General features: G+C 44.8%; 1 protein-coding gene across 1 annotated transcript in view; it reads left to right on the forward strand.

Annotated features, from left to right (window-relative positions):
* Nucleotides 1-23578, forward strand: part of SORD (sorbitol dehydrogenase) — a gene marked incomplete at both ends in the record, with an annotated part of 35181 nt that extends 11603 nt beyond the window's left edge. The window contains 8 exons of the mRNA XM_084240607.1: nucleotides 2335-2368; nucleotides 6654-6818; nucleotides 8760-8919; nucleotides 14343-14461; nucleotides 16445-16510; nucleotides 18805-18980; nucleotides 22095-22216; nucleotides 23413-23578. Of these exons, the coding sequence (XP_084096733.1) occupies nucleotides 2335-2368; nucleotides 6654-6818; nucleotides 8760-8919; nucleotides 14343-14461; nucleotides 16445-16510; nucleotides 18805-18980; nucleotides 22095-22216; nucleotides 23413-23578 (1008 nt within the window). The remainder of the gene's footprint in view (nucleotides 1-2334; nucleotides 2369-6653; nucleotides 6819-8759; nucleotides 8920-14342; nucleotides 14462-16444; nucleotides 16511-18804; nucleotides 18981-22094; nucleotides 22217-23412) is intronic.
* Between the last annotated feature and the right edge of the window lie 3072 nt (nucleotides 23579-26650).

Genomic DNA, 26650 nt, shown 5'->3' on the forward strand with positions numbered 1-26650 from the left:
CACAGCCACTGCAGCATGAGTTCGATCCCCAGCGAGGGAGATACCCACATGGCGCATCAGACCTCTCCTGCTGCGCCCGCTGCTCCCCTCAGCAGTATATTTCAGCAGATCTGCCTGTTTGTTCCCCACTCTGCCTCTGGTGGATCCTTTCACCCCCTACACCTCTGGCCTGTACCCCAGGACTTGTATGCATAAATACATCTTTTTTAAAAAAAGTAAGCCTTTTAAAAAAAAAAAAATCTGCCTTGAGCCTGTTTCACCATATTAGACTGCTTTTTTGTATAATTTTTTTTTTTGCAGTTTTTTGTTTTTTTTTTTAAGACTGCTTTTTTGGACGCAGCTCTGCCATTACTACCTCAGAGTTACTGTTGGGGATAAGGATGTCCTGAGCTAATTCCATGCAGGCTTTGTGGACTCCACCCCCACTCCAGGCCAAAGCCATCAGGATGTTGGGAAAGACAAATCCTGTCACCACCAAAGGGAAGGTGGCTGGGACCTGAGGGTGGAGTTAAGCAGCCAGGTTGGGTATAAAAACCAAACACGTGGGCCTTGGGGGGCTCGCTATCACTCGCCTCCTGGCTTCAGAGCTCCTGGCTCGCGGCCAGCTCTCAGAGCGCCATTTGGGATTCCTGATTGGCGGATCGGGTAGGACTCATTTAAAACTTTTCTCCCACTTTTCTCCCTGAGCTGTACATTTCCTCATTTCCCCTTCCCTTGTAAATGAACCTTTTATTAACCTTTCTCATGTGCCTGCAGTAGAGTATTGGTAAGTCCTTTTGAGTGCGCGGGTGAGGATCCACAGTCAGGCAACCCGTTTTGTATCAGGGCTGCCCTATAACAGTACCAACGACAGCTTGCTACATGTCCTCTTCCTCTGTCTCATCCTTTGGAAAAATGGGTTGATAATAATAGAAGGTTCTATATAGGGTTGTTGTGAGGATTAAAGGAGGAGATGCATGTAGGGCAGTTAGCACAGACCCTGACACGAAGAAGTTGGCCAGTGTTAGCTAATCAGCATTAGCATTGTCACTTCAGCTTTGTCTCACTGGAGACAGTTCAAATTAGCATTGAGTGGCTTCACCTGAATGGACCGGTAATCTGAGAGGAACAAGTACCTCAGGCCTGTTGCAGAAGCAATATATTGGAGAGTGGTTATTTAATAAACCTCCCTCCTCCCCCTGGTTTGGAACAGAGCTCTGTACCTGGTGCTGAAGAGATTGAAGGAGTGGCCGTTGGTATCCGGGTATTTATTGTCTTGTTAGCAAAATAGACCTTGTGTTACCTATACAAAAATTTGGGGGAGTCTTTCAAGTGCAAGTTTTAAACCTGATTGACAGCTCCTAAATCACCTGTGAAGGACAAAAGGCTTATTCCAACCACCTTGGGGGTACAGTGGGATATGGTGAAGCAGGCTTGGGAATCTCAGAGTAGGACACACCTGAGTTCAACCCTGGTTTAGCTACTCTGGTGGTAATGATCTTGAGTAAGTCATTTAACTTCTCAGCCTCAGGTTTCTTGTCTGCAAACTGTAGACTGTGATGAGGAGCATGTGCCATGATGTGCACAAAGCCCAGCACACCATCTGGCACATAATAGGTGCTATAACATTTTATAGCCCTTCTCCCTCTTTTTGGCTGCCTTCAAAGTTAAAATCAAAACTTGAATTTGGCACACAGTAACCTTCCTCCTTATCACCAGGAATGTCCTAACCAGTTGGGAAAAAAATGTGTTGTAAACTGACATATATTATCAATCATGAATACCAGAATAGCTAAGGTTGCTTTTGGAACTCTGGGAGTGGCCAAGATGCAGGGCCCATGTGTTCCCAACCGCCCTCTAAAAAACTCCACATGGAGGCGTTTGGGAAGAGAGGGCCAGGCGCTGGTCTGTGTCCTGCAGCACGCACGCTTTCTCCAGTCTGTCTACAGAGAAAAACCCTCAGATACAACTGCAAGAAACACCCTCATCTTCTCTCTATGTAAGTTTGTCAGACCAAACAAATCTGTGTCTAAGAATGTTTTTCCTGGAGAGGGGGATCTGATATGGAAGACAGATCTAGAGATCCAGGAGCAACATGTTCTTTCTGCTTATGGGGTGCATGTAAATACTTCTTTCTTGCTCCTGGGGGAATTGCACTGGAGGCGTGGGTGAAGTCAGCAATTAGAGTGTACTCCCTAAGGCTTCCAACAGCAGCAGTATGGTCTGTTCCTGTGTTAAGAAATATTTGAGTGAAATTCCACTTTAACAAACAAACAAAAAAAAAAGGAAAATGTTCATAAGATAAAGTTATCAAGTATGCTAACTAATTTTTTTTTTCTGTTTTGTTTCCTTTAGGAGAACTATCCAATCCCTGAGCCAGGCCCAAATGGTAGGTTTTCTGTTTCTTATTCTGGAAATACATTTGTATTACTCCCTTACCTCCTCTTTCCCTACCATTCATTACTTTTAGCTTCATTAAATATCGGATGGTCTCACTCATAGCAGGAATCTAGAAAACCTAAATAAGGGACCAGGAGAAAGAATAACTCTAAGAAAGAAAATATCAAAATCAACAAACAACTATGAACCAGAGACACTCTATGGGGGGTGGGGGGACGGGGAAAGGAGGGATTGGGGTCAAAATAAGGGGGTTGTAATAAAATTTAAATTAAAAAAATTTAAAAAAAGATGGAGAAATAAATGTTTCAGAGCGTGCAAAAAAAAAAAAAAAAAAAAGACCTATGCTTTTGTTAGGCTGAGGGCCTAGGGTGTTATCCACAGTAGGAAGGGGTAGATTTAATTTGGCTACTACATGAGATAAAAGAAATAACAATAGGGCCTCCCCGGTGGCGCAGCGGTTGAGCGCTGGGTTGTGAAGCTGCCCGCGGACTCTGTGGCACCGGTTCGATCCCCGGCTGCTCCCCGGCCACAGGGTGAGGGTCCCACATGGTGCGCAGACCTCTCCTGCCGTCCGCTACTCCCCTCAGCAGTGTACTTTGGTCCTTCTGCCTGCTCTGCTCCCCACTCTGGCTCTGGTGAATTCTCTCACCCTCCTGCGCTTCTGATTGTACCCAGTGCTTGTATAAATAAATACATACATACATACATACATACATAAATACATAAATCTTTAAAAAAAAAAGAAATAACAATAGACCCAGAATAGTTAACACCTCAGATTGCTGGCTTGTCACAGAGTTTTTTGACATAAAATGTCTTTATAGACCAAAGTCAGAGTTGTCCCTCCCTTCCCCTAATAACAGAGTAGGTCATTCTGTCCGCCATAAGCTGTTACTTGGCTTGCCAATCATGTCCTAACCCTACCCTGAAATTTGTTAAGGAAAACATCTGCAGAACTTTATTAATTAGGAGAGGGAGTGGCTCAGGACCTTCTGCTTGGTAGGGACAAGAAAAGCCGCATGCAGCCCTGTGCCACTGCAGAAAGTAGGTGAGTGCACTGGGGCAAGGCTCCCATCACCTTTGCTCTGCTCCTTCTGGCCTCTCACTGTACACACAAGCCTACTGGGCCAAGCTGACATGCACGTTTCCTGGGGTGGTGTCTGTGCCTGGTTGGCTAGGATAGATTGGGTGGGACAGAGCCTTGCTGATGGTTTTCCAGTCCCTCCCATCCCTGGGGTCCCACTTTGTAATCTGCATAACTCTGAAGTGAGACTGGGAGCCAGGGCCAGCGATATAGACAACTCATCCCACATCTAGACACTCAGGTCCTTTCTGTCTTGTGGATTTGGGGATGTAGTTCCCCAACCCAGCCCGCCTCACCCCAGAATTGTAGCTTCTGTGTGAGCATAAGATTGGAGGCAGCTTTCTTGGCAGCTTCCAGAGCTTTGCTACTCAAAGGTCAGTTGGGTTATTCATGTAGAGTGATAAAAATGCAGACAATAGCTATTTCTATCAGTGTTTAGCAAATGATGTATATTTAGGGCTTAAGCTTTTTCACCAAGATATCATATTCAGAGACATGAAGGCGGTACCTCATGATTTCCTGAAAAGTTGTCGTTGATTGCAGAGGTGCCCAAACAAGGACTAGAACTCGAGGGGTCCGGGTTCTGCTTCTCTCTCTGAGGCAGCTTCTTTTTTTTTTTTTTTAAAGATTTATTTATTTATGCATACAAGAGCTGGGGTACAGGCCAGAGGTGTGGGGGATGAGAGGATTCACCAGAGACAGAGTGGGGAGCAGAACAGGCGGATTGACTGAAATATACTGCTGAGGGGAGCAGTGGGCAAGACAGGAGAGGTCTGCTGCACCATGTTGGTTGCTCCCTGGGTGGGGATCGAATTCGTGCTGCAAAGGCTGCAGATTGATGAAGCAGCTTCTGTCTTCACTTTCATGTCTGTTGCTACATTTGAATTGGAGGGGGAAATGATGATAACTTCAGCTAGAGTTCTTGAAATCAGATTTCATCTCTTATTACAAATTGGCAGCGGTGGAAACTCTGGGATAATTTTCTTTAGACAAATGACTATCCCCCACCATTGATCTCAGAATTCACCCTGCCATTTCTGACTCTGTTCCCAAAACCAAAGATGAAGAAAGTTAGGGCCACACCTGGTGGATCACCCACGGTTTGTGGCAAGGACAGTGTGTGAGACATCTGAATGCATAGCACAGCTTTGGGTCTCTTTGTCTGTCTGAGACAGAGTTTTTTCTCAGGGGGATACTCTTAACGTGGTCATCTCAGTCAGATGAGGCAGTAATCTTCTAGTACTTATTTTAGCAAAGAGGCTCAGTAGCTTCATTATTCTCAACTTGGAAAAGTGACAACAACAATACCACCAAATCTCACTTTATTCAAACTTGTAAAGGGGAGATGCCAGTTGAAATCTTTGGGTGGTTTAAATTAAAGCTGCTCTTTTAAAGAAAACACCAGACATGAAGAATGCAGCCTGGTAGCTCATGTTGCCAAGCCTAGATTCTGCCAGCCTCCCTCACATGAATAGGTAGGAATCAAGCATAGCATATTCATTGTCTGGAAGCTGTTAGATGCTAAAAAATTTAACAGTTTGTTCTCTTAGGTGGTTGGTACATTTCTCCTTACTAATAATATCTTACTGATGCAGTGTATTAGAGTTCTCTAGAGACACAGGAGAGATAGATTTATTGTATAGGTTTGTTCTTACAGTTATTGTGTGTGTGTATGTGTGTATGGAGTGAGGGGGGAGATTTATTTTGGGGCTTAACATGATAGTGGGAACTGAAGTTTTTAGGGCTGACCACAAGACTGGAAATTGAGGCGATATTGCCATATTGGAGAATTGCTTCTTCAGAAAAACTGTCTTTTAAGGTCTTCACTGATTGGATGAGATTTGTCTACATTGTAGAGGGTAATCCGCTTTAAGTTTACTGATTTAAATGCTCATTTGTTTTTATTGAGGTTATAATTGACATATAACATTATGACAGTGTCAAATGTACAGGATATAGTGTCTTGCTATTTGTATACACTGTGAATGATCACAATAAGTAGGCACCATCACTGTATAGTTGCATCTGCCACCATATAGAGTTACAAATGTTTTTTTCTTGTGATGAGAACTTAGCAACTTTCAAATATGTAATATAGTATAATTGACTAATATTCCCATACTGTATATTATAGTCTCATCATTTATTTCATAACTGAAATAAATGATTTCAGTTGACTCCTTTACCCATTTCGCTTTTTCCCTGCCACTGGCCAAAACCAATCTGTTTTCAGTATATGTGAGCTCAATTTTTTTTTTTTGGTTGGTTGTTTTTTGGTTTTGATTCCACATACAAATGAAATCATATTTTTGTATATTTTTTTGGTTGGTTGCTGTTTTTTGATTCTACACATAAAATGAAATCATATTTGTATATTATTTGTCTTTCTCTGTCTACTTATTTCACTTAGCCTCATGCCCTCCCTCAAGGCTCATTCAGGTTGTCATAAATGGCAAGGTTTTGTTCTTTTTGTGATGGAATATATATAAACTACAACCTTTTTTTCCAACCTTTTTCATTTTTAAGTAAAAAATTTTGAGGTAATGTTGGTTTGCAACATTGTTTTAGGAGAATAGGTTTACGTCTCTGCAAATGCTTGTTACATGCCTACTACTAAAGCACCAATAATCCTCCACCGTGTCCATTGAACCCCCCTCCCTTTGCTCCCCAGTCCCCACCCTACCTTCCTGTTAGCCTCAGATCTGTAACCACATTTCAAAGGTTTGTTTTGATTTGTTTCACAGGTTGCTTGCTTTTTTTTTTTCCACATAAGTGAAATGATCCTAAGCCATATATTCTTTATCCATTCAACCATGATGGACACTTAGTTCCTATCATGACTGTTATGAATATTGCTGCACTGAACATGGAATGCTTAAATGTTAATCACATCTAAAAAGCATCTTCACAGCAGCATCTAGTATTTTCCAAATAACTGGTTATTGCAGCCTAGCAAAGCTGACAGATAGAATTAACCATCACATGCAGTTATTTTGCTCTGTGGAAGCTTTTTTGCATTGTAAGACTTAATTGGTGGTAACTGTTTAACTAATTTTCCTCTATAGTTTAAATTGTATACCTGGCTGTCAAAACCAAGCCCTTTCCTTGTCCAGAGGAAAAGTGCTAGGATGCTGCAGAATGATAGAGGAGTTGTCCTCTCCCTCACTTGCTTTCTCTCCTCTCTTATCAGAGGTGCTGCTGAAGATGCATTCTGTTGGAATCTGCGGCTCAGATGTCCACTACTGGCAGCATGGTCGAATTGGGGATTTTATTGTGAAAAAGCCAATGGTGCTGGGACATGAAGCTTCTGGAACAGTTGTAAAAGTGGGATCATTGGTCAAACACTTAAAACCAGGTCAACAAAGCCTTTCTTCAATAATGAATTTCATTCCACATAAATTTGGCTGCTTTCTGTGAGCCAGGACCTGTATTAAACACAAAAGATACAGCAATGAACGAGACAGTCTCAGTCTGAACAGACCTGAGACAGACAGATAGGTCTTAATTACAGTTATGTTAAGGGCAGTGGAGCAGGATATAGGGTACTCTCTGGGAATTTGCCCATATCCCTACAGAAGGGACAATTAATCCACCCCCTGAAGGCAAGTAAATAAGTCGGGTAAAGGGCTAGGGAAAACCTTCCAGTCACAGGAACCGCAAACTTCCTCTTCCTGCCAACAACCAGGACCTTGAATGCAGTTTTTCATTTTAATGAATGTTGGAAACCATCAATATTTGCTTACTTATTCTTCCAAAGGGAGGAATTCTCAGCTGTGGCAGATTGTGGATTTCCCCAATATGGCGAATTAAATCCAAACTATCTTGGCATAGCTAACTATTGGCTTTGACCTTCCTTTGCTGGTGAGACCAATGTACAGCCTAGAGATGTCAGATTATCCAGGGAAGGGTGGGTTGGCAGAAGGTGCCATTCTGTGTTAGATCTGAAAGAATCAATAAATCTAAGGCATGAATGAATTCTAATTTACTTACACTCTGCCTATTTCATAGCTTGAATTTCCTCTGTAGCACCTGCTCAGATAATTACAACAAATGCAATACTACTAGATTTTGCTACTGCTACTATTATCACCATGCCTACCTTTAGTAAATACTATGTACAAGGACGTTACATGTTTCTCTGGGTACTTTAACACAAAAAAAAAAATGTATAAAAAATAGCTTCACATGTCTCTGCTTAGTAAAGGGCAGACCTCTACCAGTTCTTCTCAGACTTCTAACTAGTAGTACATCCCTCTGGGGGTAGGGTGAGGAGTCATAATTGACTGGGAAGGTATAGAAAGAAATTAAATTTCTGAGGTACTGTCAAAGGTCTATATTTTGATAGGAGTTTACACATTTATCAAAATTCACCTAATGATGTATCAGTGTCTTAATTTTCCCTTCAAAAAGAATCATAAACAGATGCTGAACTCTAGTTAATGTTATACAGGCTGAAGTATCTAAGGGTGAAGTGTGCTAATGTTTGCAACCTACTTTGAAATGTGTCAGCAAAGAAGATGGACTGGTTGATAGATAAAGGAGAGATGGGGAGGGATGGATGCATGTGATGAAAGTGAATAAAACTGAATGTTAATTGAAGAATCTAGATGCAGGATGTCTGGATGTTCCTTTTACAGTTCTTTCAACTATGCTGTATATTTGATAATCTCCATAATTATAGGATAGAAAGCAATTCTAAGGCTGTGTTTCTAAGCAGATATAGAGTAAAATTACAATAGAGCTTGCTGTTCTGCAGCCTGAATGCTACTCTCTGCTGCACCAGTTGGAGTCCTCAATAGGTCATTTACCAGGAATTGGTTGACTTGTAGATATTGTCTAAACACACCCAACTAAATAAGATACACCGTAATTATGGCTTTAGTGTTTGTCAAAGCCTTCTGTGTTTTCAAAACAGTTGAAGAAAAAATTGTCTGCAAATTCCACACATAAGCTACCTCTTTTGCAGAAGTAGGAGATGGAAGCTAGGCTTGGTTTGCCTTAGTGATGGAATCGGTCCTGTGCTTCCAAGTTGAGAGGTGTCTACGGAGCTAGAGGGGCAGATTGACTTGTTGCAGGAGTTAGTAAAAGGGCAATCAAACCAGTCTGTGGAGATGTGGGTAGTCATTTTCTCTGCATGAATCAGTGCCGTGTCCCGTGTGAAGCACTAGTGGACTGGCCTTGCCTAGGGCACCCAGGGAGGAGAGCGCCGATTGAGCCAGATTCCCCCATCCATCATCTGCCCTGAGCACAAGTCCCTTCACAGCATCTCTGCCCCTGCCCACGTTTTCCTCTCCAGGTGATCGTGTTGCCATCGAGCCTGGTGCTCCCCGAGTAACCGATGAATTCTGCAAGATGGGCCGATACAACTTGTCACCGACCATCTTCTTCTGTGCCACGCCCCCTGATGATGGAAACCTCTGCCGCTTCTACAAGCACAATGCTGACTTCTGTTACAAGTTAGTACCCACTGCCTGCTGTGCCACCTGTGCAGCTCCCTCTCCATCCGTTTGGTGTTCTTTCTGCGAGTTTCCTGTAGTGATTTCTTTATTCAGTTCAGTGATTTCTTTATTCAGTTCCAGACAAGAGGCATCCCCCGCACAGGTCTGTGTTTCTTGGTGGATCGAGGGAGGATAGCTTGACTAGGGCTAAGACTGATTCACAGTGCTTGGTTTTGGACTTTCTCTCTCCGAGAGTAGCAGTAGAAAATTGTTACTGAAATCACTCAGTCCTCTCCAGCCGTCCTGGAGGCAGCTTGTGGTTTGTCCTCCTGGTTTCCACTGCAGCCGCAGAGAAGAGAACTGACAACAGCAGTGACCTTGATCATAATAGCAGCAAGTGAGGTTTACCAAGATGGCCTGGCATAGAGCCAGGTGTGAGTGTAAGGACGGACCCTTGATCCACTCACTCCTAGCAAGTGATTTTGAGGAAATGACTTAGCCATCCTCTGCTTCAGTTTCACTTAATTACCTAAAGGTTAAATAAGGCAATGCATGTAAAGCCACATGCCTGGCCTTGTGCTAATAACAGGTGTCATGCATCCTTACCTTACTTAACCATCATTGGGATAATAATGAGGTGGGCACCACTACTGCAGTTTTATGCAGGGGTGAGCAGAGGCTGGAGGAGGCTAACTGACTGGGGCACAAAGCAGATAGAAGTCAAGGCAGAACGACTATGATTCTCAGGTTCCCGCCCTGTGCTCACTCCCAAGATGGTCTTGGCGTGAATGGTTCTGTCTGGCAGAAGCAAAGTGCCGTGTGATCTGCATGGGCCCCAGCCCATGGGACTCTCAAGGCTGATGTGCTGCTTTTCTTCCATTTGACTGAGTTTTCCTGCCACCCTGTCTGGTCCCAGAGGTAGTTCTGTCAGCTGGGATGCGGCTTGTGCAATGGAGGCCAGGTGGCAGTCACAGACAGGTGGTCCCACAGATCTGAGTTTCCAGTGTCCACTGGAAGCCTGGAGAGGAGTCACAGCTCAGAGACTTCATGATGAGTTTAAGTCAACACCTGAACCTGCTCGGGAAGAAAACAGGTTACTTGGGCAAAGTGTTCCTTTTAGCAAGTGGTGCCTGAACCAGCCATGTTTTCTGGTCATCGGCATGACTCTTCCCGCAGATCTAGTGGTAGAGCTCAAGCTAACCATTGTTCTCTGCCTTTTATCAAACATGTCACCTTGAACAAGTTACTTAAACTTTGTAACCTCAATATGCTTGCCTGTAATATGGAGACAAGAATAGCACTAGTATGAAGAAATGCATAGGCTTATTGATAAGATTCAATAAGAAAGGCATATCAAGTATTCAGCACAAAGCCTGGTACATAGTAGGGACCACAATATGGCACAGCTGTGATCTTGTACTGTGGGGAATGGAGGGCCTTCCTGGCGGCTCAGGGATTAAAGACACAGCACTATCGAGCTATCACCAACCATGTAATATTGATTGATCCCTGGTCAGGGAGCTGACCCACATGGCACAGCAGACCTCTCCTGTCTCACCCACTGCTCCCCTCAGCAGTGTATTTCAGTATATCCTCGTGTTCTTTTTTTTTTTTTAAAGGTTTATTTATGCATATAAGAAGTGAGGTACCGGCCAGAGGTGTGGGAGGTGAGAGGATTCACCAAAGTCAGAGTGGGGAACAGAACAGGCAGATGGACTGAAATACACTGCTGAGGGGAGCAGCAGGCAAGACAGGAGAGGTCTGCTGCGCCATGTGGGTTGCTCCCTGGCCGCGGATCGAACTCGTGCTTCAGTTGCTGCAGATAGCTTCATAGTTGTGTTTTGTGCCACCAGGGAGGTCCATATCCTCCTGTTCTGTTCTCCACATTGTCTCTCACTCCCCCCACCTCTGGCCTACAACCCAGTTCCTCTATGCATATACAGATAAATCTTTAAAAAAAAAAAAAAAAAAAAAAAACCTGAAAGGGAGCCTTGAACTAAAGGGTATTGAGTTGTAGGGAATGGGAGTGGGTGTTCGAGTTGGCAATGTTAATGGGAAGGCTGAACTCCACCGTTCCTCTCCTCCCAGGTTACTTTCTGCCTGTGTCCCCTGTCCAGCCCTGGACCCAAGCTTCCTCTCTGGTTTATCTTCGTAAAGATTCCAACACTACCACAGTCTCTTTATTTCTCTACCCACCTTATTTTCTTTCTATCTTCCTGCTTCCCTCTTGGCTTCTTGAATATCTCTTACCCCTTTGCCTGTTCCTGTAACCCTATCATGAAAACCACCAAGTTGCATTGTCATTCTTGGTATTTATAAAGTCATGAAAGGTTAGGGCTGCAAAAAAACCTTAGAGATCCTCTCCTCCAAACCCTATACAGTGTTGTAAACCAATGTTACAATAAAAAATAACTCTTAAAAATAAAATAAAAAGCTAATAAAAAGATAAAAGAAACTTAGAGTCCTCTTGTAGTGGAAAGATGGTCACTGAGCAGGTTTCCTAGGATCCGGGCAGACTGGGTAAAAGGAGTCCTGGAGCCCTGGGTGGCTTTCTCAGGCTTTTATTGAGCTGTACATGTAGTATGTCAAACAGGTACAAGGCAGGCAAGGGGGTGGGGGCGGCCAGGAGGCAGGTAGGCCTCCAAGCACCCAGCAAGTCTTTGCTCTGGGCTTCTCTGGCCTCTTTCTCCCTCTTCTCTCTCCTGCCTCTTCTCTCAATACTCTTCCCATGGCCCACAGAAGTAAATAGTTTGCAACAATGTAATAATAACTGCATGTGCCCCATCAGGCATGGCAAGCCTAATGGTCAGAGGGCAGAAAAGCCTGAAAAACCATTTACCCTATACTTCTTACCTCCCTTACTCCTCAATCTCCACTGGAGAAGATTGAGGAAGGAGGTAACCCTTCCCACTAACTCTGCCAAGGTCAGTGCAGAGGGAGTGCCCCCCCCCCCCCCCCCCCCCGGGCCCCTTGCCTGGGGGTTCTGCCCCTGCACCAGCCTGCCCTCGGTGGGGCTGGCCTTACCAGCATATGTGATAAGGCCTGATAAGGCCCAACTATCTCATCAGTAGAATAATTTCCCAGATAACAATCTTCTCTTATTCTTTTCTTCCTTGGTCTTTTTATTCTTAGGGGAAGTCAGAGGGAAGGTGTTGGTTCCTCACCAAAGGCCCCCTTCAGCTTACAGAGACAACACAGATTGGGGAGGGAGGGAGGCTTAGTGTATCTGAGATAGCATGGTTGGGAGGTCCTTAAGAGAGTCTTTGTTAATTGTTTCACGCTTATTTCCCTTATCTATATAGAATTATGGAGTAGGGAATAGGGTAGAGGGTGATAACAGCAGTCAGAGGAAAGGAGAGTGGATTGTGAGGGGCAGGGGTGTCAAGAAAGAAGCAGAGGGGATGAGAAGAAAAGTGTGGTGGGCAGCAGTCAGGCTTCTTGTTAGTCATCCTGTAGAGGATCAATCACGAGCAATGAAAGAAAGATCACGTGAATGAGCACATGACTTGGCTGCCTTTTTATTTTTGGAATTTGAGGGTGTTTGTGTTTCTGCATGTGGAGGTTTGGGGGGGCACTTAAAGGGAGGAACTAGCAGAAATTAGATACTAACTACAGCGCTGCTTATAAGAGGCAGCTGATATGCTACAGGCAGAGTATGTGGTAGCAGGAGACCTGAATTCAAGTCTTGCTTTTTTATCAACCAGCCTCATAACCTTGGGCACATCTCTTTTCTTTTTTTTTTTTTAAGATTTATTTTTATTTATACAAGAACTGGGGTACAGGCCAGATGTGCAGGAGGGTGAGAGTATTCACCAGAGACAGAGCGGGAAACAGAACAGGAAGACTAACGAAATACACTGCTGAGGAAGCAGCGGGCAAGACAGGAGAGGTCAGGACCCTCACCAGCCGGCAGGGATCAAACCTGCACTGCAGAGTCTGGACAGCTTCATAGCGCTGCGCTCAACCACCTGCACTACCAAGGGAGGCCTGGCACATCTCTTTAAAAAAAAAAAAAAAAGATTTATTTATGTATGCATCCAAGAATTGGGGTGTAGGCCAGAGGTGTGGGGGGTGAGAGGATTCACCAGAGACAGAGTGGGGAACAGAACAAGCAGATCGACCGAAATACACTGCTGAGGGGAACAGTGGGCGAGTCAGGAGCGGTCTGCTGCGCCATGTGGGTAGCTCCCTAGCCTGCCAGGGATTGAACTTGTGCTGCAGAGGCTGTGGGTAGCTTCACAGTGCTGTGCTTAACCCCTTGTGCCACCCGGGAGGCCCACCTTGAATACATCTCTTAATGACATTGAGCTTTAGCTTGCTCATCTGTAGAATTAAGGTAAAAAATGAAGCCTGCCCTTCCTGTCTGTTAAAGGTCATGGTGAGGATTAAATAAGACAATGACAAAGCTCTCTAATCTCTAAAGCCTTATATAAATATTTGCTGGGATCATCAGTGGGATGTTGTTAATAAGATCAAGATGCCAGTGGACTCATAAGTGAAAACCAAGCACCCAGTGGTATAGGTGACACAGCACTTTATCAGCTGTGTGGAAGACATCCTCATTTCAACCTGTCCTGGGGCAGCCAGGCAGCTGCTGCCATTACATGTGGTCCTCTGAAACATGTAATATGGGGCTCTTGAATAAGTGTTTTATAAAACTGCTGCTGATCAGGATTGTTTGCTAAAGTGAAACCAGAAAGGCTGTAAGTTTGAGAAATAGATGACGTGCTAGAATGGGGTTCTGTTACCCCCTCGTTAAGTGAACTTCTGAATTATTTATGATAGCCTTGTATTGGAATGGACTTCCATCCACAAAAGTGATTTCTCCAAAGAAGAGCATTTTCAGGGCCTCCCTGGTGGCGCAAGGGGTTAAGTCTCAACACTATGTAGCTACTGACAGCCACTACAGCACAAGTTCCATCCCCAGCCAGGGAGCTGACCCACATGGCGCAGCAGACCTCTCCTGTCTTGCCTGCTGCTCCCCTCAGCAGTGTATTTCAGTAGATCCACCTATTCTGCTCCCCACTCTGTCTCTGGTGAATCCTCTTATGCCCCTGCCCCTCCTGCCCCCCGCACTTCTGGTCTATACTCCAGCTCTTATATGCATGAATAAATAAATCTTAAAAAAGAAAACATTTTCAGAGCAGGGCAGTGTAGAAAGGGTTCTGGAATCATGTGGCTTCTAGTTCAAACCCTTTGAACCCCTCACTAGCTTTGAACCTTTGGAGCAAGTCAATGCATGCTCAAAGATTTGGTTTCTTCATCTGTAAAATTATGTAAGAGTGCCCATCACAGAACTGCCCTAAGGATTTACTTGAGTGAATATATGTAAGTTGCAAAGCACATTGCTCTGCGCATAAATAAATGCTCAGTAACTATTAGCTCTTGTTGTTATTGTCAACCCCAGGGCGACTAACTATAGGTGTCCAATGACTCTCCAGGCTTCCTGACAATGTCACCTTTGAGGAAGGGGCCCTGATTGAGCCACTTTCTGTGGGGATCCATGCCTGCCGGCGAGCTGGAATCACCCTTGGACACAAGGTCTTTGTGTGTGGAGCTGGTAAGAAATAGATGGCACTTGGTTGTGAATTCACTAACTGGAAATGTGGGGACGTTCTGCCCATCTCATTCTCCCTCCAAGGGCTGAAATTTGTCCTGGAGACTTTCTGGCTTAGGAGGAGGGATTACCGTGTCCATTCCTTCAGTGATCTGTACTTCACTTAATAAACTGTCTGCAGACATGAAGTAATTAATGTTATTTTTCTAGGCAAAATAAAATTCATTTTATTTTTAAATGAATTAATTTTATTCATTAAAGAATATAACTTGGGATTATTTTTCAACTGAGCATGAAACTAGAGAAATATTTGTATAGCTGAGGAAAGGGCAACTTTTGGAACTTTCATGTTGAGGGGCAAAGTGGACTCTTGGTCCATCCAGGAATGAGGTAGGACCTGCTCATGACGAGTGGAAGGAGTGGAACCCAGCCATGAGCCAGCACCCTGGCCACTTAGGGGTCGCTACTGGTGCCCAGTTTCCTCCCCTGCTTCCAGCCAACCTGAACCAGTCCCAGTGGTCCCAGACAAAATCATTTTAGATTTCCAACTCCTGGTTACCCAGACAGCATGTTCACATGGGTGTGATCTGCTGTTCCTCATACACTTTTGTGAGTGATTTTCTTTAGGACTTCCTCAGAGGGGTCATGAATATAGGACAGACTTGTCTCAGTGATCCAGCAGACTGCAGGATGCAGGTGACAGATTTTTAAAAATACTTTTTTGCCATAGAAAAAGAAGATAGGTCATACAGACATAACATCCAATACATGAGCACACACACACACACACACACAGAAATTCATCTACAACCCCATCATCCATTAGCCTGACAGAATCACTGTTAATATTTTTCTTTTCCTTAATGAGCTCTTCCTGAAATTGTTTATTTTGCCCACTCTTTTTTTAATCAATATATTATAAACAATTTTTCCATAACAATAAAGAATCATGACTTAAATTTTAATAGCTGTGTAATATTGCACTGTGGTTTATTTAAATAGTTACACTTCTGTTGAGCATTTCAGGCATTTTCCAGTCTTTTGCCTTCTGGGGGAACTGACAAAATTATTTCAAGGAGAGTGTCAAAAAAGCAGATTCCCAAAGATATTCTACATAACCTCATTTTGTCAGTCTGGTTTATTGTTTTAAAACCACAGTGTCATCTGCCTGCTGATATTATGGGGAAGCTGGTGCTTTCCCAGGCTGGTCCTTGGACCCCTGAGCATTTTGTAGTTGTTAGAGCAGCTGGGTGAACTCAGTCTGCCAGCTCGCTTTAAGGACACCCTCTAGGGTGATTTCTCCAAGGGCACCTGAAGAGGTTGTATCTCTCCTGGGGAGGTGTGACAGGTTCTGAGGTGGGGTCAAAGAGAGAACAGGAAAATATCTCCAGGCCTTCTGAGAATTCTCTGAACTAATAAATGTTTCCTTCAACCCTCTAGTTCTTTGAGATTACCACCAAAGAGTGCCCAGGAGTAAGAGAAAAATGTCTAGTGCTGAGGAATGAAAGAAACAAATGATAACCCAACACTAGAAGCAGATTACATATAGACAAATATTACTCATGCGGGCCTCCCTGGTGGTACAGACGGTTGAGTGCAGCGCTGTGAAGCTGTCCACAGCCTCTGCATTATCAGTTCGATGCCCGCCGGCTGCGGAGATGCCCACATGGAGAAGCAGACCTCTCCTGTCTCACCCGCTGCTCCCCTCAGCAGTGTATTTCATCACTCTGCCTGTTCGGTTCCCCTCTCTGTCTCTGGTGAATCCTCTTACCCTCCCGTTCGTCTGGCCTGTACCCTGGTTCTTGTATAAATCTTTTTAAAAAATTACTCATGCATGCATTTATTTAGGCATTCAACAGTTGTTCAGGTCTTACTATGTGGCAGTGGGATAGATGTTGGAGGTTGCTGACCAGGCCCTGGAGTGGGAGACTGGGGGAAATGATGTTTAATATTTCACAAACATCTTTCATTGCCTGCTTTATTTAGGGCCTATTGGAATGGTCACTTTGCTTGTCGCCAAAGCAATGGGAGCAGCTCAAGTACTGGTGATGGGTAAGTTCCTCTGTGAACATTTTGGCATAGAATCTCCTTTTTTTTTTCCTTAATGAGATCATGCTGAAAATGCTTTATTTTACTTACTCTTTTAAAAAGTCACTATAGGGCCTCCCCGGTGGCGCAGCGGTTGAGCGCTGGGTTGCGAAGCTGCCCGCGGCCTCTGCGGCACCGGTTCGATCCCCGGCTGCTCCCCGGCCACTGGAGGAGGGTCCTACATGGCACGCAGACCTCTCCTGCCGCCCGCTGCTCCCCTCAGCAGTGTACTTCGGTCCTTCTGCCTGCTCTGCTCCCCGCTCTGGCTCTGGTGAATTCTCTCACCCTCCTGCACTTCTGACTGTACCCAGTGCATGTATAAACAAAACAAACAAACAAACAAACAAACAAACAAATAAATAAAACATGCCTCTATAAAAATAAATAAATAAATAGATAGATAGATAAATAAATAAATAAATAAAAGTCAATATATTGTGAAAATCTTTCCCATCACAGTAGTTAATGAATTATGACCAACTTTGATAACTGATAGTATTCCTATTCCACTACAGTCCACTTCCTTTTAAATCTCCTTGAAAGGGAAACATTTAGGAAATTGGTGTCCTCCTTGTCATTCAACTCAAAGAATTTTTTAATTTCTTCTTTGATCTCCTCATTAGTTCAGTGGTCTTCCAATAGTGTGGGTTTCAATCTCCATGAGGTAGGAGAGTTCCTTGCCTTCTTTTTATGGTTTATTTCTAGTTTGATGCCTTCATGGTCAGAGAAGATGGTTGGTATGATTTCGATCTTGGTGTATCTGTTGATGATTGTCTTGTGTCCCAGTATGTGATCGATCCTGGAGAATGATCCGTGTGCACTTGAGAAAAATGTGTACTCAGATTTTTTTGGGTTTAGTGTTCTGTAGATGTCTGTTAAGCCCAAGCTCTCTAGATCCTTATTTAGAAGTTTAGTGTCTTTACTTATTTTTTGTCTCGTTGATCTATCCATTGTTGATAGTGGTGTGTTGAAGTCTCCTACTACATATGTGTTTTCTCTGATGCCTGTTTTCAAAGATGATAATAGTTGCCTGGTACATATACACAATGGAATATTACTCAGCAACCAAAAAAGATAAACACATGCAGTTTGCAGCAACATGGATGGAACTAGAAGGGATCATGCTCAGCGAAATAAGTCAGAAAGAAAAAGAAAAATACCGGATGGTCACTCATAGCAGGAATTTAGAAAGCCTAAATAAGAGACCAGGAAAAAGACTAATCAATACAAAGTAAAAATCAAAATCAACAAGCAACTATAAACCAGAGACACACTACGGGGGAGGGTGGTGAGGGAGGGGTCGGGGGGAAAGGAAGGACTAGAGTCAAAATAAGGCGGGGGTGCAATTGTATGGGGAATATAACCAAAATGAAAATGCATACATTGTGCAAAGATGAAAAAAGATGTAAGAATTATATAAAATAAAATATTTAAATAAAAAAAAAAGGGAAACAACTGGGCCTATAGTTTATGTTGGAGGCATGAGGCCTATTCCCTTTCTGGGGTACCTGAGTTTCTAAAGGGGTTCTTCTCTTATCTCCTGAGTTCCATGGTTGAAGAGCCCACTCAGGAGACGACCAAGTTAGGACTCGGGAGGGGAAGCTTTTGTGAAGCTGCTAGGAGAGGGTGAACTGCTGTGGAGAAGAGGACCTGGCTCTGTATGTGTGGACTTCAGATGCCCCATACTGCCCACCTGGTCCTAAGAGAAGTCTCAGCCCCTGGTCTGTTGATCAAGCCCAGGAGGCAAAGTAGAGGTGTGTTTGTGTATATGTGTGTGTGATGTGGAGTTATAGGGGTATGCGATATGTTTATAAGAGGGTGTCTGTGTGGGTAAGACATGAGTGTGTATATGTGAGGAGAGGTTGTCTGTGACAGCATGTGCAGGCATATGTGTGAACTATGTGCTATGTATGGAAACATGAGTGTGGGGATGTGTGTGTAAAAAGTATCAGAGAGTGTGTGTGTGTGTGTGAGAGAGATCAAGAGAAAAGTTTATCTAGAGATATGTGAGTGTGTAGAGTTGTGTCATGTAAAAGATTGTGTGTAGGAGAGTGTGTGTGTTTTGTGTGAGGAGAAGGTATCAGAAAGAAAGAGAAGCTTGTAGTGTGTGTGAAGGTGTAAAGAGTAGGGTGTTGGCTTGGCAGCACAACCCCCTATCCCAGAGATTTCTTGCCATTAGAACCTACACCTCCATCTTAATATTCTTCCTAATTAGCCATCCATTTCTCAGTTTGAAAGAAATTTTTGTTCAACTTTAGATCTGTCTGCCTCAAGGTTGTCTAAAGCCACAGAAGTCGGGGCTGATTTTGTCCTCCAGATCTCCAAGGAGACTCCTCAGGAAATTGCCGGTAAAGTGGAAGGTCTGCTGGGCTGCAAGCCTGAAGTCACCATCGAGTGCACAGGAGCAGAGGCTGCTATCCAGGCGGGCATCTACGTGAGTGGGTGAGGGCAGCTGAGGCTGGTGGGCAGCTTCCGGGAGCCTTTGCAGACTAGTAACCAAATAGAAATCAGATGTCTCCACTGACTTCCAAGGAACATTAGGTAATCTCTTGGTATCTTGGTTTATCTGTCATGTGGAGATATGACACCTGCCTCACATCCTTGTGATAATAGGTGAGAGATAATACATGGACCTTGGAAAATGCAAGTCATCTACACTTTAAGTATGGGAAGACTATTAGGATCATATCTGTGATCATGAAAATAGTAAAACATTCAAAAGCAGGAGTGGGACCCATGCCTTAGTTGAGTGTGATAAATCCCTATTTTGTTTTACTGCAGAAGAAGTGCAGGTTTTAATCATTAATGCAAAGCGATTACAACTATTAACCCAGTTAGAAAAGGAAGGTGATTTTTCAGGGTCATAGTTGGCTACTGTTTTCTCCCAAAACAATGAACAGATAAGCTGTCAACACCTGATTCACTCTGAGTGACACCAGCAAATTATGGGAAATTGGGGGTGTGTGTGAAAAAAAAAAAAAAACAGATAGGCGTGGCATGGATCAAAGTATGAGGAAAAGAGGGAAGAAAATAATACCTTCTAGGGCTCAGTCCTACTGTGTGCCAGGTCCTCTGCTGGGTGCTTTATAAATATGATGCCTAATATGTACAATGCCATAAAAATTAGTTCTCATTTTCCTCATTTTATGGTGAGAGGCCAGGTGACTTGTCTTGAGCACACTGAGCTTTCCCTTCTCTGGCTGGTTAGGAGAGGTAGAAAGGAGAAAACAAGGACTCACATGACAAGGGTGCTAGCGTGGGAGGGGCTGTGCTGGGGAGAGCTGGCAGTTGCTGCCTCTGGACACTCCTATTCTACCTCCCAGACTTCTTCCCCACATTAGTTCTGGCTTCCTTCTTCCTTCTGACTCACAGCTGGGTCACATACACAAGAGAGTTCTGCCCTATGTACCAACCATATTCTGGACAAAACCGACCCCTCGAGGGGCTTCCCCCATGGCGCAGTGGCTTGAGCGCAGCGCTGTGAAGCTGTCCTCAGCCTCTGCAGTGCAGGTTCAATTCCCAGCCGGCCAGGGAGATTCCCACATGGCGAGGCAGACCTCTCCTGTCTCGCCTGCTGCTCCCCTCAGCGGTGTACTTTGGTCCTTCTGCCTGTTCTGCTCCCTGCTCTGTCTCTGGTGAATTCTCTCACCCTCCTGTGCCTCTGGCCTGTACCCCAGTGCTTGTATAAATAAATAAATAAAATCTTTAAAAAAAAAAAAAAACAACCAAAAAAACTGACCCCTCGAGCTGTGTGGCACAGCCCTCAGACCTGGCACCCTGGCAGATCTGCCCATCCCTCCTCCTGCAGTGGAGATCTGCCCATCCTACCTCCTGCATGGTATTGGAGGCCCAAGGAGTGATGGGAAAAGTGAGGAGCAGGTGCCACCTCCACTCAGTCCTTAGTTCCAGCTGGAGTCAGCCAGCCCTTTCTGCCACTGTCGAAGATATTGGCCTCAAGGTGGGAAAAGGAAAAGGGAAACCAAAATACAGAGGGTCATGGATCAACGTGGTTGACTGACTTGTGTCACGTACCTTGAGAGCAATAACAATAAGCTGTGTCTGCTGTCTCAAAAGTTACTGGCAGATAAGTGACTCCCACTCCAGAGAGAGACCGTAAAAGATGTGACTTGTGCCCTGACTGGAGAGCATCTGGGAGCAGTTGCCAGGCAACCTGAGAGAGGCATGCAGATGAGCCAAGGGCCTCACCAGCCTGAAATGGTGCCTCCCCAACTAGGGAGTCATCGTGCACGGCAGATGCTACATCCACCCTGCCAAAGGGCAAGTTAGACACCTTATATGGACACACCTGAGAGCCATTTTCCTGCCACGTCATGATAACAAAATTCTTGTGAAAAGACATGGCAAAAAGTGGGGTAGAATTAATGTCATCTCCTTGGTGAAATCTGCAAAGCAATAATCACGTAGTCCAAACACTCCTCTGCCTGTGGTCAACAAACTGCTGACCTCCTGGCAGCCTGGGATGGCCAGTTAGGCATTGCTCCTCTTCCTCCTCGCCAGATAGAGAAAAAAATGCTGCTGTAGAAATTTTTTTCCTGGGAAATTATTCAGTCATGAGTGAACTTTCTGTGCTCACTCACAACTTCGGGTCCTTCTTTTTCCAGTGGGAATAGCAACATTGTCCATTGTGAGATTCCTTCCCCCTCACCCACAGTGTTCATGTCACACGTGGATTGTAAGTGGCTCTGTGCTTCAGTAAAAAGAGAGAACACAGCAAACACTGAGCCCACCCATGTCCAGCACTGTGGCTATCACAGCCCGCAGGGAGCCATCGTAATGTTCTTACATGTGAGCCAACTGCGGGCGAGGCCAGTTCACAACATGGAACATAGTGACCCTCAGGATCTCTGGAGCAGACACAGCTCTCACATCGGGTTATGTGAAGACTGTCTGCATAAACGCGTGGTCCACTCCAAGGAGGGAACTGATAAGGTTGATATTCAAGGAAGAAGAAATCCGCTGATAGACTGAAATGAAAATATTTCTAAATGTGTATACAAGGCAACTTTTAAACCACAGAATTCCAGCATTACCCTCCCTCCCCTGCCATTTATGTGGTTCTAGGTATTTTCTCGCCAAGAGGGTATTTTCTTAGAGGTTTGACTGAAGCTCTGTCTTGTGGAGGAGGAACAGGGCTGAGATACAGAAGCGACGGATTCCAACACCTGGTAATTAGTAAAACTTTGAAAGGTGCTCAGGGGTTGCTGAAGCCCACTCTCGTTTGCAGGGGAGATTTTCATGGTGTCTGGGGAAGTTTGGCTGTTTCTTGGGATGTTGTGGACCCCGGAGGATGTTTTTCTGTAACTGGGCCTCCATTGGTGAAGTGTATTATCTCAGGATCTTTAAAGAAGATGATGTTTATGCTGCTGCTAGGTTGAGTTTGGTTGACATGTTGAAAATTCAACTGTACAGAATCAGGTACACTTACCTGATGCCACAGGAAGATATTTATACGACGGCTGTGTTTTGGGGAGTGGAAAGTATGAATTTTCATATCTTCTGGGTTTTCTTGTTCTTACCTCCTCTTCAGGCCACTCGTTCTGGTGGGACCCTGGTGCTCGTGGGGCTGGGCCCTGAGATGACTAAAGTGCCCCTAGTGCATGCAGCCATTCGAGAGGTGGATATCAAGGGCGTGTTTCGATACTGTAACACGTGAGTATGTTGTAGGTGTGCTGGAGAGGCAAGCGGCCAGCAAGACTAGGACAGGCTCCTGTGGCCCCTGGAGCAAGCGTTCCTGCCTATTTATTCGTGAGCTGTACTTGGCCAGACTGACAGCCATGTAATCTGATTTTGGTAGGGATCCAAAGAGAGACCATTCACTCCTGGCTAAAGGACAGGAGGGCAGAGAGGCTGGGTGGAAAGTGATTTGGAGGATTTGAAGCATGCTCTTCTTGGGTGTTTGCCACTCATCACCCAGGCTTCTCTTTTCCACTTCCTTAAGGGGCCAGCTTTCCGTTTCCCCCCTTTATTTTTTTTTAAGATTTATTTATTTATGCATACAAGAGCTGGGGTACAGGCCAGAGATGCAGGGGGTGAGAGGATTCACCAGAGACAGTGTAGGGAACAGAACAGGCAGACTGACTGAAATACACTGCTGAGGGGAGCAGCGGGCGAGACAGGAGAGGTCTGCTGCGCCATGTGGGTTGCTCCCTGGCCGGCCGGGGATTGAACTTGTACTCTAGAGGCTGTGGATTGCTTCGTAGTGTGGTGCTTAACCCCTTGCGCCACCAGGGAGGCCCTCCATTTCCCCACTTTAAAGGGAAGAAAGAGAAAGGAAGACAATAGCAAGTTGGGAACCACATCCCTCGGTTCCCATTACTGAACCCAGTGGCCCACTCTGGAAAATGAGAGAGTTTTAATTTGTCCCACCCCATGTTCTGTGGGTTCCACTATCTCCCTGATACGGTTAAACAATCTTTCCCCGCAGTGTCCCTTTAGACACATTTAGAGTCTGTCACCATTCCCCCCCCCCCCCCAAAATCCTTATTTTCCAGTAAATTCTGCCAAGTTGAGCTGCTAAGGGGTGTGACTGGATTATACAAGGCTGCCTCCCTGAGGTTTATCTGCCTTTTCACAGTGGCCTCTGTATGCTTTATGCCTTCATACCAAAGGAATTCTAGGCCTCATGGTAGCATTACAAAATTGAGGGAGGGGCAATTTAGGAATGGACTCTTTATTTCCAGATTACAAGTCATAAAATTATTTCTCCTGTTAATGATTTGCAGAATTGACCTTGCAGAACCACAGTGCTATAAATAAAGATGCCAAGCTGGTCTTGGTCTTAGTAGTTTGGGGGATATGACTCTTTCCTCCTGAAGGTTGAATGTAATACTTGTGATCTTTTACAGGTGGCCAGTGGCGATTTCAATGCTTGCATCTAAGTCTGTGAATGTAAAGCCCTTAGTCACCCATAGGTTTCCTCTGGAGAAAGCTCTGGAAGCCTTTGAAACATCGAGAAAGGGGTTGGGTTTGAAAGTCATGCTCAAGTGTGACCCCAATGACCAGAATCCCTGATATTAATTGGGATCTGCCTTCATCCCCACTCTCTCAGCATCTCAGGGCCAATGGCTGGGTGGGGGTGAGCTTTGATGCAGTGATAAGAATAGTAGTAAGGATAATTAAAATAATTTATTATAAGCAGAGAGCTTTACACTGAGGAGTTGCAGTGCCTTAAAAACCCAAGTGGGAATAGTTTGGGGGAACTTGCAGCCAGAATGACCTGTTCATGTTAAGCAAAGCTCAGCAACTAGAGCAGAGCTTGACAGGTCCATGCTGTGAATGCCCCTTCTTCCTTGAGTGTTGTTGTTGAGCAAGGAAAGAAATCTGCCTATTGTGTTCCTGGTTCTACTGTGACTGTGACCAGGCCAGGGATGGGGGCTCAGTTATGAAGAGAACTCTAACAAGACTTAACTGACCCAGAAGCTAATTTGCACAAAAATCTGTAACTCAGGGTCTAGGATGAGGGTGAAGGGGTATAGGCAGTTTTAATTTAGAGCACAGTATGTCTAGATATAAGTGCTATTTATTTGGTTTGATGATGAAGAGAATAAAGACCTGACCTTCCTGGGTCTAGGATAATTTTAAAACCAATCCGTCAAATAAAAAGACTCTCTCATACAAAATTATACCTGCTTGCCTTCTCCAAAAGTCAAGCAACTTCTCAACGCTGTTTGAAGTATGCCTGTTCCTCAACTCCTGTGTAAATTACTTTGTGTGGTGAAGAACCACCTTACCCAAACTCACCACCCTTCACCAGGGATGGCCACTGCTGGCTCCTTTGTCACTAGGCAACCAGGAACCTCCTGTGTAAGGACCCTCACATGGAGTCTTCCTGGAAGACCTTAAATCCTGCCTCTGACTAACCCAAGCCTGTCTTACCAACCTTAGCATCCCCTTCTAGGCTCAAACTCTTATGGTTACTAGACAATTCCATTAATTCTGGTAATTAGAATAAGAAAACCTTTACCCTTCTCATAGCTACTTAGGCTCTTGGTATCTTTCTATCTTATTTTAGTCCTGGGGTTTTCCCCTTAAGATTTGGATGCAAATCACTTTATGTCTGTTTGTGACTTTGAGAGTGTTAGTCAAGAATGAGGATATAGTAGCTGTGACATAACTTGGCCTTGGAAGTTTGAAGAGGTTCTGCCCTTTTTATGACAACAGACGACTGTGACAGTGCCTGGAGTTCCTCAAACTGCTTTGAATAATAATCCTGCTTCAAAATTCAATAAATTCTGCTTGTCTGCCTGACCACTGCTGCCATTTGTGTCCCTGTTTAGAAAGGAGTGGACTTGGGTTCCTCATTGCACAAAGGGAAGGAGTGAGGATTTTTGAAAAGAACACTTTCTGCATCAGATACAATTTCATTGACTGTTGGAAATTGACATGAATGTCTAATCCTCACAGCAGTTGAATACATATGATTATTTTGCAGCTAAAGAAATAGAGAAATTAAGTAATATGTTCAACGTCACACTGTTTTTCTTCTCATATGTTATCTCTAGAGGAGGGTGGGATCTTGAGACTTTTGTACACATGCACACATAAATATACTCACACAGCAGCCACACTGCCCACTTGTGCTTCCTCCTCTGAGCCCTTTTGCTTTGGGTCAGACTTATCCACTGCCTTCCTTTTGAAACTCTCCTTTCCGCTCAGCGGTGCACAGTTCCTTGAAGGTGGAACATGAATGCCTCTTTCTAGAAGGAAAACTTCCAATAGGAATGCCCCTGAGTGAAGTGGATTCACTATGTTAAACTCACATGTAGCTGCTTTCCCTCAGTGGTTTGACGGAAAGAGGAGGGCCCTGAAACTGAAAAGGTCTGAAGAGCAGTGGGGTACACCTGGTAAGATAGACCTATCAAAGAAATGAGTCACTTCCTTCACAAGTGAATTGGCTGAATCTTCAAAGTCAGGGAATCGGAGCCTCTGTTTTCTGGCCTGTTCGATGAGCTTCCTGATGCCTGCTACACAGAGGCAATTGCAAGTAGTAAATGGACTGATGGGAAAGAGTCATTTAGAGAATATGTCCCATTTCCAAATCCCCCTCGCAGTTCTCAAGCTACTGTGATGCTTTACAGCTTTCCAAGAAGGGGTGGAGAGGATGATGGGAAAGGAGGTGTGGGTGGGCCTGGAAGTGCTGGCTGTTCAGTGTCCTCGTGGTGAGAGGGCCCGAGTCAGTATTACTGACCTGTCACTGAGGTTCCCTGGCCTTTGCATCCTTATTGAAAGGTTTCCTGCTCCCCCAACCCCCTAACTGTTCAGATGTCTCCTCACTGAGCAAGTGTTGGGAGCTGCGCAGGATGAGAGGGATTACTCACAGTCCATGTAGAGCAATGAGAAGCCTAGAGGGGCCACACCAGAAGTCATGTGCAGGCCCCATCCAAAGGCACTCTCATATTTACTAGGATCAAGTACAAAGATGGGTCAAGTAAGTAGGGATTGCACATGCGGGGGGGGGGGGGAAAGCAGTTATTGGGGATGTAAGTTAGGGGGTGGTGACCAGGGGCTATTGCCTGGGGGACTCCATTGTTCCCACTAGTCAAAGCATATAACCTCTGTTAATCTGCCTGCTGTTTTCAGCAGATACTGATTTCCCAATGTGTTCCTCATACCAGAACTTTTGCCCTTGGTGAGAGGCCCCCTGTATGACCCTTTACCTAGCTGAGAAGCAGGAACTCTGGGCACAAAGACAATATCCCCTGAGAACAAGAGGGGGTTGGGGATCCCACATTCAGAAGGGGCTACAGGTTGCCCAGGAAGTAATTTCTCCTACGACCTCCACTAGGGGCTCAGTAAACATTGATTGACACAGTGAATCAATCCCGGAACCAAGAATGTGAATTCCCCACACATTCCCCAATCTTGGCTGGCCCTATCAGCCTCTTGTGTGCTCTGCCACCAGGGCCTGGTAACTTGTTCACTTTCAGTCAACACTGAGGACCCACCCAGCAGCCACTCCCCATACCTGGGTGGGGTGAAAAGCTGGGCAGAGGGACCCTGATGCAGATGTGAAGTCACTGCTAAACTCCCAAGCCCTCGTTCTCAGGCCATCCCAGGCTCACTTCCATGTCGTGTAGCCCTGCT

This window comes from Talpa europaea (assembly GCF_964194135.1).
Source record: "Talpa europaea genome assembly, chromosome: 8".
NCBI classification, from domain to species: domain Eukaryota; kingdom Metazoa; phylum Chordata; class Mammalia; order Eulipotyphla; family Talpidae; genus Talpa; species Talpa europaea.